General features: G+C 41.9%; 2 protein-coding genes across 2 annotated transcripts in view; one reads left to right on the top strand and one right to left on the bottom strand.

The window, feature by feature from the left end:
* The window catches only part of LOC148042286 (SLAM family member 6-like), a 979,974-nt gene that overhangs the window by 67,735 nt on the left and 898,990 nt on the right, over positions 1-13,249 (top strand). The gene's annotated exons all lie outside the window — the stretch shown is intronic.
* Positions 132-2,450, bottom strand: LOC148042309 (uncharacterized). The gene is given in 3 exon segments (XM_087703032.1): positions 132-1,568; positions 1,642-1,763; positions 1,831-2,450. Coding segments are annotated over 3 exon segments (2,163 nt in total). The 5' UTR covers positions 2,435-2,450.

Genomic DNA, 13,249 nt, shown 5'->3' with positions numbered 1-13,249 from the left:
TGGGCTCCAGCATCAGATTAGCTCAGGTCTTCCGTGCAAAACGAGGAGAACATTAAAAGAGCAAAAAACTCCGTGGCCCCTTCAGCTTTCACTCGCCTGGCTACGCCCCCAGACCTCCCAACCCACCTTGCCTAGGGGAGGACCCCAGAGGGGGGGAACGGCTGCAGTCCCAGGAGGGACCCTCGGACTCTCCCTTCCTGAATGCTGGGATTGGGCGGAGGTTTTTCTCCTCAATGGATCCTCTGATGTCTATAAAGGCTGCTCCTCTCAGTGAAGCTCTTTCCACACTCCAAACATTTATGAGGTTCTTCTCCTGCGTGGATCCTTTGATGTCTATAAAGGTGGCTCCTCTGACTGAAGCTCTTTCCACACTCCAGACATTTATGAGGTTTTTCTCCTGTGTGGATCCTTTGATGTGTATAAAGGTTGCTCCTCCGACTGAAGCTCTTTCCACACTCCAGACATTTATGAGGTTTTTCTCCTGTGTGGATCCTTTGATGTGTATAAAGGTGGCTCCTCTGACTGAAGCTCTTTCCACACTCCAGACATTTATGAGGTTTTTCTCCTGTGTGGATCTTTTGATGTGTATAAAGGCTGCTCCTCTGACTGAAGCTGTTTCCACACTCCAGACATTTATGAGGTTTCTCTCCTGTGTGGATCTTTTGATGTCTATAAAGGTTGCTCCTCAGACTGAAGCTCTTTCCACACTCCAAACATTTATGAGGTTTTTCTCCTGTGTGGATCTTTTGATGTGTATAAAGGCTGCTCCTCTGACTGAAGCTGTTTCCACACTCCAGACATTTATGAGGTTTCTCTCCTGTGTGGATCTTTTGATGTCTATAAAGGTCGCTCCTCTGACTGAAGCTGTTTCCACACTCCAGACATTTATGAGGTTTTTCTCCTGTGTGGATCCTCTGATGTGCATAAAGGTGGCTCCTCTGACTGAAGCTCTTTTTACACTCCAGACATTTATGAGGTTTTTCTCCTGTGTGGATCCTTTGATGTGCATAAAGGTCGCTCCTGTCACTGAAGCTCTTTCCACACTCCAGACATTTATGAGGTTTTTCTCCTGTGTGGATCCTTTGATGTGCATAAAGGTTGCTCCTCACACTGAAGCTCTTTCCACACTCCAGACATTTATGAGGTTTTTCTCCTGTGTGGATCCTTTGATGTGCATAAAGGCTGCTCCTCTCACTGAAGCTCTTTCCACACTCCAGACATTTATGAGGTTTTTCTCCTGTGTGGATCCTTTGATGTGTATAAAGGTTGCCCCTCCGACTGAAGCTCTTTCCACACTCCAGACATTTATGAGGTTTTTCTCCTGTGTGGATCCTTTGATGTGCATAAAGGTTGCTCCTCTGACTGAAGCTCTTTCCACACTCCAGACATTTATGAGGTTCTTCTCCTGTGTGGATCATTTGATGTGCATAAAGATTGCTCCTCTGACTGAAGCTCTTTCCACACTCCAAACATTTATGAGGTTCTTCTCCTGTGTGGATCCTTTGATGTGCATAAAGATTGCTCCTCTGACTGAAGCTCTTTCCACACTCCAAACATTTATGAGGTGACTGAAGCTCTTTCCACACTCCAAACATTTATGCTCTGACTTATGCTCTGACTGAAGCTCTTTCCACACTCCACACATTTATGAGAATTTTCTCCTGTGTGGATCTTTTGGTGTGCATAAAGGTTGCCCCTCTGACTGAAGCTCTTTCCACACTCCAAACATTCATGAGGTTTTTCTCCTGTGTGGATCCTTTGATGTGCATAAAGTTTGCTCCTCTCACTCCAAACATTCATGAGGTTTTTCTCCTGTGTGGATCCTTTGATGTGCATAAAGGCTGCTCCTCTGAATGAAGCTCTTTCCACACTCCAGACATTTATGAGGTTTTTCTCCTGTGTGGATCTTTTGGTGTGTATAAAGGCTACTCCTCTGACTAAAGCTCTTTCCACACTCCAGACATTTATGAGGTTTTTCTCCTGTGTGAATATTTTGATGTGCATAAAGATTGCTCCTCTGACTGAAACTCTTTCCACACTCCAGACATTTATGAGGTTTTTCTCCTGTGTGAATATTTTGATGTGCATAAAGATTGCTCCTCTGACTGAAACTCTTTCCACACTCCAGACATTTATGAGGTTTTTCTCCTGTGTGAATATTTTGATGTGCATAAAGATTGCTCCTCTGACTGAAACTCTTTCCACACTCCAGACATTTATGAGGATTTTCTCCTGTGTGGATCTTTTGATGTCTATAAAGGCTGCTCCTCTCACTGAAGCTCTTTCCACACTCCAGACATTTATGAAGTTTTTCTCCTGTGTGGATCCTTTGATGCCTATAAAAGCTGCTCCTCTGACTGAAGCTCTTTCCACACTCCAGACATTTAAGAAGTTCTCCTGTGTGGATCCTTTGATGTGCATAAAGACTGCTCATCTGACTGAAGCTCTTTCCACACGAAATGATCCATTTAGGAGAAAAACCTCATAAATGTCTGGAGTGTGGAAAGAGCTTCAGTGAGAGGAGCCACCTTAATACACACCAAAAGATCCACACAGGAGAAAATTCTCATAAATGTGTGGAGTGTGGAAAGAGCTTCAGTCAGAGCAGCAACCTTTATGCACATCAAAGGATCCACACAGGAGAAAAACCTCATAAATGTCTGGAGTGTGGAAAGAGCTTCAGTCGGAGGAGCCACCTTTATACACATCAAAGGATCCACACAGGAGAAAAACCTCATAAATGTCTGGAGTGTGGAAAGAGCTTCAGGCGGAGGAGCCACCTTAATACACACCAAAAGGTCCACACAGGAGAAAAACCTCATAAATGTCTGGAGTGTGGAAAGAGCTTCAGTCAGAGGAGCAACCTTTATGCACATCAAAAGATCCACACAGGAGAAAAACCTCATAAATGTCTGTAGTGTGGAAAGAGCTTCAATCAGAGGAGCGACCTTTATGCACACCAAAGGATTCACCCAGGGGGAAAACCTCATAAATGTCTGTTGTGTGGAAAGAGCTTCAGTCAAAAGGGAAACTTATTCAGCATCAAATAATCCACACTACAGAGAAACTCTACCAATGCCTGGAGTGGGGAAAGAGCTATACTGAGCGTAGAGGCCTCCATCAAGACCAAATAATTCACAAGGGCGTGGGAGAAGTCACAGAGGGTATCTCGGGAATTGAATTTTGCATCCAATTTGGCCAATTGTGAATTGACACGCTAGGGATTTGTCCCAAGTGCACAAACTTCCAGTGTCCTAACAAAGCAACAGAATAATGATATTCATGATAATTGTAATTCCAATAAGGGGGTTGAGTAAAGAGGAGATTAAGAAAAGTAAATAGTTGCCAAATAAGGGAGTTTCCCAGGCTGATTAAGAAAGGACTTTTTCAAGTGTACATGCTAGATGTTTCAACTGGCTACAATGAGATTCCTTTTCTCATGGGGATGTTCTCTTCTGTAATGCAATGCTCATTTCAATGCTGGTGCTTAATATTATGGGATGTTACTGTCCACGTCTCTGATATAACTGTAGCTGAGCAGGATGATTTCCTCCATGCTTTAAAAACAGACTGATCTACATTTATAAATATATGTTTTCTATATTTTTTTAAAAAAATCTTATTTCTTCCATACAATCAATTTTTCTTTTCTACTTTTTCTACTGTGTTGAGTATAAAATGAAACCCAGTTCTGTTTCCTCTTTGGTTGAGGGAAATCTGTTTGCTACAATACTCTAATAAATTGCTTTTAAATTGACATCCCACTTGGTGCTTAATTGGAACAATTGTTCTGTCATTATTTGATTCGCTCTATATGGATTTTCCAAATGTCCGAACCATGTAAGACCATCTCCAGACATCTGACACTCTTGCCAGTTGGATCCTCAGAGTGGTCCCCTTGTCTTCCAGCAGAAACCGCTACAAGGGACTCTCTTAAGGCCAAGAAAACTTCATATTCTCCTATCTCACCTCTTCGACCTCCCACCAGGTGCAGTGATTAGGTGTTTCCCAGTTGTCAGGATGGTTAAAGTCCCCTATTTTTATGCTTCCTGTTAACCAGATAAATGATTAGCAAACGGTTCTTCTAGTTCCTCTGATTGGATAATCCGGAGTTTACACCTATGGTAACCACATTCCGTTTTCCTTTCATAATAACCCAAGTGCATTTAATGAAGGATTTGGGGGGGGGGGGGGAGGTTTAGTGTTTTTTTTTTTTTTGCAATTAAAAAAGGGTTAGCTGTTGATGTGTAACTTCACCTCTTCTTCTATTGCGTCTGTTTTGAAATTTTTAAATGCTTCTGGGTTTCATCCCACCAGGTTTCAGTAATGGCAAGAATGTATTTGTTCTCATGCACTAAGAGAAAATTTACTCAATCATTGGATTGAACAACATGGATGTGCTTTAAAAAATACACAGCTAATAACTTTTGTCTTAGCAAAAATTGCAGTTGAACTTATACACCGCTTTACAGCCTTCTCTAAGGGGTTTACAAGAGTTAGCATATTGCTCTCAACCAATGTTCCCTCTAATTTTTTTTCAGTGTGTGCGGAAAAGTATAGTGTTTGAGCGGCACATTTTCATGTCTGAGCACCTGAATTTTTTTCACAGATGTTTCACAGAGCAATTGATTTATAGGATCCGAATTGGAATGGAGGAAAATGGTTGTGTGTGTGTGTTTGAGTGAGTGAGCGAGGGTTCCGGTAAGGGAACTGTGCCTATTTAGAAAAAAAGGTAAATTATTGCAAACATGATATATGTTTCTAGAGAGGGGGGGGGGAGAGAGAGAGGGAGAGAGAGAGAGAGAGAGAGAGTGGGAGGGAGGGAGGGAGAGAGAGAGAGTATCCCTCCTTCCTTCAGCCCAACACACTCTCGCTGGCATCCCAACCAGACAAGAGGGACTGCAGAGGGTCTCCCTGAGTTTAGGGCAGCGAGTCAGGGCTGGGCCAGCTTGGGCACCGCAGAAAAGCAGCGGCAGCCAAAAGGGGAAGGGCAGGAACAGCCTGAAGCCACCCCCACACCAGCTAGAGAGGGTGCTGTGACAGCCGCCCAGGACGAGGGGACGGCGGTGGCCAGGATGGGCAAGGGCTGCCCACCCTCCCCACCCAAGCGGGCTTCTTGCACAGCTCCAGCCGGCATCTCTCCTGGGGATCCGTGGTCCAGAGCGCTGCCGCTTCCAGCGGGATATATTCTGCCAGGCCCTCGGCGGCGTCTTTAGGCGGGGATCTCACCTGCCCGCCAGCAGCTCCTCCAGCATCCCGTCTGGAAGCAGCAGCACAACGGTCGCCGTTACCAGGGGCGAAGGGATGGCGGTAGCGAGAACAGGCGAGTGCCACCCCTTCCCCTTCCCCAACATTGGCTGTTGCGCTTCCGCTTCCATTAGCAACGTGGTTGTTAAGTGAATTGCTGCAGTTTTTAAATTAGTAATGCAGTTGTTAAGTGAATCACTGCCATTTTTAAATTAGTAACACGGTTGTTAAGTGAATCACTGCAGTTTTTACATTTGTAACACGGTTGTTAAGTGTATCACTGCAGTTTTCAAATTATTAACACGGTTGTTAAGTGAATTACTGCAGTTTTTAAATTAGGATCACGGTTGTTAAATGAATGGCTGCAGTTTTTAAATTAGTAACATGGTTGTTAACTGAATTGCTGCAGTTTTTAAATTAGTAATGCTGTTGTTAAGTGAATCATTGAAGTTTTTAAATTAGTAACACGGTTGTTAAGTGAATCACTAGTATTTAAATTACTAACACGGTTGTTAAGTGAATTGCTGCAGTTTTTAAATTAGTAATGTGGTTGTTAAGTAAATCACTGCACTTTTTAAAGTAGAAACATGGTTGTTAAGTGAATCATTACAGTTTTTAAATTAGTAACATGGTTGTTAAGTGAATCATTGCAGTTTTTAAATTAGTAACACGCTTGTTAAATGAATCACTAATTTATAAATTAGTAACAGGGTTGTTAAGTGAATCACTAGTTTTTAAATTAGTAACAGGGTTGTTAAGTGAATCACTGCAGTTTTTTAATGCAGTTGTTAAGTGAATCACTAATTTATAAATTAACATGGTTAAGTGAATCACTAGTTTTTAAAATTAGTAACAGGGTTGTTAAGTGAATCACTAGTTTTTAAATTATTAACACAGTTGTTAAGTGAATCACTCCAGTTTTTAAATTAGTAATGCAGTTGTTAAGTGAATCACAAGTTTTTAAATTGATAACAGGGTTGTTAAGTGAATCACTGCAGTTTTCAAATTAGTAACACGCTTGTTAAGTGAATCACTGCAGTTTTCAAATTATTAACACGGTTGTTAAGTGAATCAGAGTTGGAAGAGACCTTAGAGGTCATGTAGTCCAACCCCTCCCCTCCCCAAGCCGGAGAGCCTACAGTGTAGGCGGGGCCAGGGCTGCAGGCGGCGGCGAACAGGAAGGGAAGCGAATGCCAGCCAGCATTCCTGCCTTCCTCCGAGAGCCGCTTCTTTGCCAGCCTCTCAGCTGATCGGTGCCAGGCAGCCCCCGTGACACACGGACCCTTTGCTGCCGCACGGGGCGAGCGCTGCTGGGGGGAGTTCCGGGGGCGAGGAGGGAAAAGGCATCCCGAGCAGAAGTTTCCCTTCTCCTCCCCCTCCCCCCGCTGACTTCTCCCCAGCAGCGGCCCCCAGGGAGACTGAAAGGGGCGCAGCGCTCTCCCAACCACCGAGGAAGGCAGAGGAGCCGGCCCTGGGCTGTTGGGAGAAGCGCCCTAACCCTCCCTTCCCTTTGGCAGCCGCCTGGCAGAACGGGGAGATTTCTGACATTCTGTAGCTGGAACCAGCCAAGCGCCCTGTGCACATCGGCCGCCCGGGAGCCCCGAGGCTCACCACCACCGTCTCCGGAAGCACCAACAGCCTCCCGGAGAAGCCGGACGTGGCTCCAGGGAAGTCCCCGGAGGCTGCAGAGGGCAAGAAACGCCCCCAAAGGGCCAACTACAAGTTCGGACATGATCTGTCTCTGACTTCCAGGGGGCATCTAGGAGGGCGGGGAGGCCGTTTCTTTCTTACAGCAGGGGTTGTATAAACAATATAGAGACGTGGCCGGGCACATCCAGGTTGGGAGATATGTCCAGACATATTCTGGATATTGGTACACATGCGCACAGAGACAGCCAAATCACGTGCCAGGGCCTTGACTAAGGAATTTTGAGGCTTTTCTAAACACTTAAGGCATAGGCTTCTGAGACCCCAACATGCAAGCTGACAATGGAAATAATAAAAGTGTTCATAATGAAGAACCAATTGATGATTTATTCGATGTGAAAATGACACCAGAGCCAGCAAAGAGACCCCGGCGAATTAGGAAACTTTGTAAAAAATTTTACATTGAGAGTATACATGACTTACCGGTTAAGATATGTTATTGTCGATTCTGTCAGCCACCAAACAATGAAGGTATGCATTATATGTAAACAAAAAAACAAAAAAAGTTTCACGATTTGAAAAAAAATAGAATATATATTGTAAGATATGTCTTTTTTTCAGAACTGGCACCACAACTGAATACAGGGTTGTTGCAAATTGTCAAGAACTGTATTATCAAAATTCTCCAGCATTGTTTAATGGGATGCCTGCAAAATGAAGACCAAACGGACGGAACCGATGAAGCAAGCCTTATTAAAAGCATGTGTCTTCAAATATCTAGACCTCAAATTGTATGGCTAATTATTAATATTTCAGACAAAATGAGTAAATTATATTTCACAAGAGACACCTTAAATGAAGTCAAGGCGTTTATAGAAAGCATTGAAAAATCAAAGGAACCACTCTTATTAATGAAAAAGATATGCGATGAGACACCTATATCTTTAAAAAGACTGATATGTCAAACTGTTACAAAACTTGATTATAAGTGCATGTTAATGTAAAATTTTGTGTTTCTAATAAAAGCTACACACTAAAGAATTTTTGAAGTCTGTTGTTATTTCCTATTGGCAAAAAGGACATTTAGAATTCTCAGGAGGGGTTGGGGATATTGGTTATACAGAAAGCAAATTTTAGGGGCATGGTTTCAGGAACACCAATAGGTTTGTAGGAATACGTTCTACGTCAACACCATTGGAAAGGTGTGATATAGCTGTTTAAAAGCTGATAAGACGTTGGTGGTCAATTAACCTCAGACACTGTGCACGGCTGACCATAGAAGAAGACTGCTTCAGAATGGCAGAAGCTAATGTGAGTACTTCTATAACTATTTAAAATATAGATCTTCATTATATATATATATATATATATATATATATATGTAATATCAACCATTATGTGTTTATTAGGAGGAGGTGACAGATTCGCAATGTGTGAAAGCATGTGAAGGTATTATTTTTTCTTTTCTGGGTAAATCTATAGATTGGGGAGTGGTGGGGGGGGGCAGGGTGGTCGTTTTGTCTATCTGCAGAGCCTCTATTACATTTCAACTATTGTTTCAGAGTGTGAGGAAGATGAGTTATACGCAAATCTCACCATGCCTACAGATTCGCAATATAATTTATACATGAATGCAAATCAGTTACAAGGGGAAATAGAAGGTATGTTAATTAATATACAGACATAACTACTGTTTAAATGGTAAAGTTTGTCAGGACTTATGATGAAAGGTTATCAAAAAATGAGTGTGTAAGGGGTGGTGGTGCTGGAGGGGCAAGTTTCAAACTAGACATTTAATATATTAAGGTTATAGTTTTCTGTAGCAAGAAGTACAACTATATGAATGATTTTTCTTTTAGATTGGAGTGACATTAATGATGAATTGTTTGCCTTGTTAACTCTACCTGAGGAGTCTCAAGAGATTTCCTATAGTGGGGCCCATGGATATGCTACATTACAAGGGTCACAAGAAAGCGAATTAGAAGGTTTGTTATTTATTTTACAAGATAAGTATTGCTTTAAAAAGATGTATGTTGTTATAGAGTGTAATAAAGAGATAAACCTAACAGCAATATGGGTGGTGTGGTTATGTGTAATGCTGTATTTAGTAGTATTTATTGTAATAAATATGTGAAAAAGAGGCACACTCACGGTTCTACGTTCCTTTTTTAGAATGGTGGAATAGACAGTTGCAGACATGGTTTCCAAACATCAGTGCCACCCCTGTACAATCGGGAGGTGGTCCACAAGCAAGAACAACACAGGGGCAGGACATAACACAAGGCTCACAAGAAATGGATATGCAAGGTAGGATCTGTTATGTAGATACATGCATTAGAAAAAGCAGTACTTATATATATTTCCAGGCTGTTTTAATATATTCTTTGCACTATAATAAGTAAGAAACCTAACCTAACTGCTAATTACGAATCTACAGATAGTGACAGCGAACAGTTCTCTGCTGATTTTCCAAGGCCACAAAGCGATCGACAGAGTATTGCACCACAGCAGCACCCGTCAAGCCCTGCACAGGATTTACAAGGGATGGAAAATGAACCCCAACCATCAACATCTCGTGGAATACAAGGTTAATTTAAATGTAAAAAGTATTAGTAAATAGGGATATTTGAAGTTATTAAACAGTAAAAGATTCTCAAAATGTCTTTTTTTATTTATTTATGTAGAGCCTGTTTGTAAAAAGTCAAGAATGTGGGCTGACATCCCTCAGAGGATGGTAACAGACAGTGACAATACCAGTGAAGAGGATGTTATGTCAGGAACCCAATCAGCAGATGAGGGGGAGGCATTGGAAGACTCAGCCACGCTAAGTGCAACAGAAACCCCAGAGGTGTTCCTCGAAAGAATGCAAGCATGGCATAGAAACTTTGAGAATTTCACGGCGACAGAATACTATGAGCGTTATAGATTTGTAAATATGGAATATGTTCAATCATTCACGCAAGCTATAGATATTATTCATAATGAGATACAGGGCCTTTTGAACCGTATTTCCAGGGAGATAAGGCCCAATGATTTTATACAATTGCGGATGGATGCTGAGGAATTAGGGAGGCCCTTATTTAGTGTTAGGAGGCATCTGGAGGATTTAAATGCTGATCAGTTCCTTAGTTATGTAGAGAATTTATTACAGAGCAACGTTGAACTCTTGTGGAGGAATTCTTTGGAATTTACAGTCACTATTGTGAAGAACCGGGAGGGTGGAGGTCTTAGGAAATTAGGAACAGTTCTATTCAGTAAGGTATTGGAGAAGAAAAAACAGCACCTGATTGATTTCAATGTGGAGGGGATGTTTCTGTGTTTTGCAGGCAGCCTGCTGACATTGTTAGATAACGGGACGTCTACTAAACAAGAAATTATTACCAGAGCTGTGGCCCTACATAAAACCCTGGGTATTCCTACAGATCACAGAATTGACTTTTCACAGATACACTTATTTGAGGACTACTTCGGTATAACTATAAAGATCGTGTTTTACCATGAAGGGGGTTGGAGATTTTTTGTAACAGGAGGGTCCCTGGAAGTAAGAGTAGAGTTTATGCTATTACACGACAGTCATTACTATGGTGTAAAAAACATAAAAGGCTTCATGGGTGCTCGTTACTTCTGCAAGATGTGCCACACAGCATATCACCATAAATTTAAGCATGATTGTCAATATTTTTGTCGAGCCTGCACAGGCTCAGAATGCCGCAAATTGCCAGGAAGGAGTGTGAAGTGCCAAACGTGCAAAACGCTTTGCAGATCTAAGTCATGTCTTGAAATGCATGAAAGGCTGGCTTCGGAAGGAAAAATTAGTTGTGAAGCTAATGTGTTTTGTTCTAGGTGTGGTATCTATGTGCCGGTCCCACACACCGAATGTAAGAAGGTAATGTGCGGGCAGTGTGATGCTGTAGTAGATAACTTGGTAGGTCACTTATGTTTTCTGAAAAGGCTTTACAAACCAAATATCGGTGCCAGTTACATTGTGTATGATTTTGAATGTTGTCAAGAAACAGGAACACACATACCAAATTATGTGTATGCTATGGACATGCTGGATGGTCAAGAGGTTAGAAAGTGGGAATGGTCCGGAGTTAAATGTCTGGAGGAATTTGTGAAAACGTTTGTGCAGCCTAAGTTTAAGGGTTCCACATTCATAGCCCACAACTCCAAGAGTTATGATGGTTACCTAATCCTCAGGCAGTTGATTCGTGAAAAGGTGAAGGTAAAACTCTTAACTCAAGGAGGCAAACTGTTATGCATAACCCTACCTATGTTTCACATACGTTTTATTGACAGCCTTTCTTTTTTACCAATGAAGCTTAGTAAAATGCCAAAAGCTATGGGTTTTCAAGGCTCCAAGGGTTATTTCCCTCATTTGTTCAACACTACAGAGAATCAAGAGTATGTTGGAACTTTGCCAGAAGCCAGGTATTATAGTCCTGATACCATGATGCCTGGTGAGAGAGAGGACTTTGAGAAATGGTATGCGGCTAATAAAGATACAGCATTTAACCTCAAAAAAGAGCTTGCATACTATTGCAAAGAGGATGTAAAAATATTACGGAGGGCCTGCAATAAGTTTAGAGAACAAGTTATGGAAATGACAAGTAGAGAATGTTTCACAGGGAGGGGGGGAGATATTCTTGAAGAGAGAGAGATTCACTGCATTGATCCTTTCCAGTATGTGACATTAGCTTCAATTTGTATGGCACAGTATCGATTCATGTTTTTAAAGAAGAACACCATCGCACTGGCGCCTTTGGACAATTACCAGAAAAGCAAGAAAAGCTTTTCTGCTTGCTCTATACAGTGGTTGATGTATATAGAGCATACAGAAGGGATCAACATCCAACATGCACTGCAAGGTGGTGAAAAGCAAGTAGGTATCTATTTTTTGGATGGTTTTGCCGTCATAAACGGGATACCCACAGCGTTTGAATTTTATGGTTGTTTTTTTCATGGATGCCCTATATGCTACAAGCCCCAGGACTTCAATAGTCTGCTTGATTCAACCTATGGCATGTTGCATGCTCGCACTATGGCTAAAGAAGATTACCTACATAGTTTAGGTTTTGTAGTACGAAACATCTGGGAACATGAATGGAATGGCCTGATGAAGAGAGATGCGGGATTGAAACGATTTCTAACAGATAGTAAACTCCCAACACCCTTGAATCCCAGAGATGCCTTTTTTGGGGGTAGAACAAACGCCACATGCCTGTACTATAAACCAAAACAGGGAGAACAAATCTTGTATTATGATTTTACAAGCTTGTACCCCTTTGTGAACAAGAACAAGATGTATACGATAGGTCACCCAGAAATAATCTACCAAAACTTTGGGGATATAAAACAGTATTTTGGACTTGCAAAAGTTAAAGTGTACACTCCGAGAGGCCTATACTTTCCTGTACTGCCGCATAAGGCAGGCAGAAAATTAATGTTTAGTCTGTGTGCAACTTGTACGGAAAATCAACAAGTCACAGAATGCCTCCATAATGATGAGGAAAGAGCCCTAACCGGCACATGGTGTACTGTAGAATTGAATGTGGCTCTAGAGAAAGGCTACAGAATTGCAGAGATCTACGAAGTTTGGCATTTTGAAAGGAAGTCAAAAAACTTGTTTTCAGGTTATATTAACATGCATCTCCGTCAAAAACAGGAGGCTAGCGGGTATCCCGATTGGTGCAGAACAGAGGAAGATAAAGAGCGGTATGTTCGGGATTATGAAAAGAAGGAAGGTGTCCTTTTACGCAGGGAACATATTGAAGTCAATCCTGCTAAAAGACAGATTGCTAAACTGTTTTTAAACTCATTGTGGGGTAAATTTGGCCAGAGTACCAATCATATGACAACATCTGTGGTGACAGAACCTGAAGAATTATTTCAATATCTTTTTGTTCCCTATTACGAAGTGTCCTCCTGCGAATTTTTGGATGATGAAGCAGCCGTTGTAACGTGGAAAACCGCCAAAAACCAACCTACTAAGTCAACGTGTACAAATGTGTTCATTGCCAGTTTTACAACTGCTTATGCACGGCTAGAATTATACACGTTATTGGATCGCTTGGGGGACAGATGTCTCTATCACGACACCGATTCTGTCATTTTTATTAGCAGAGAGGGGGCGTGGTCACCTTCGCTAGGGGATTGTTTAGGACAGTTGACAAGTGAGATTCCCCCAAACACTTCAATCACGGAGTTTGCAGCAGTTGGGCCAAAGACCTACGGGTATGCTTTGTCAAACGGTGCAACTGTGTTAAAGGTGAAGGGGTTGACATTAAATAGTGCCAACTGTGTAAAAATTAATTTTGAAACTCTGAAAGAGCTGATTGATGATTATTGCCTAACA

Source organism: Thamnophis sirtalis, unplaced genomic scaffold, assembly GCF_051295495.1.
Source record: "Thamnophis sirtalis isolate CommonGarterSnake01/CBP01778 unplaced genomic scaffold, rThaSir2_p1.2 scaffold_18, whole genome shotgun sequence".
Classification (NCBI taxonomy): Eukaryota; Metazoa; Chordata; class Lepidosauria; order Squamata; family Natricidae; genus Thamnophis; species Thamnophis sirtalis.
The sequence above is the reverse complement of the archived record's forward strand: the minus strand, read 5'-3'. Positions and strand labels throughout refer to the sequence as shown.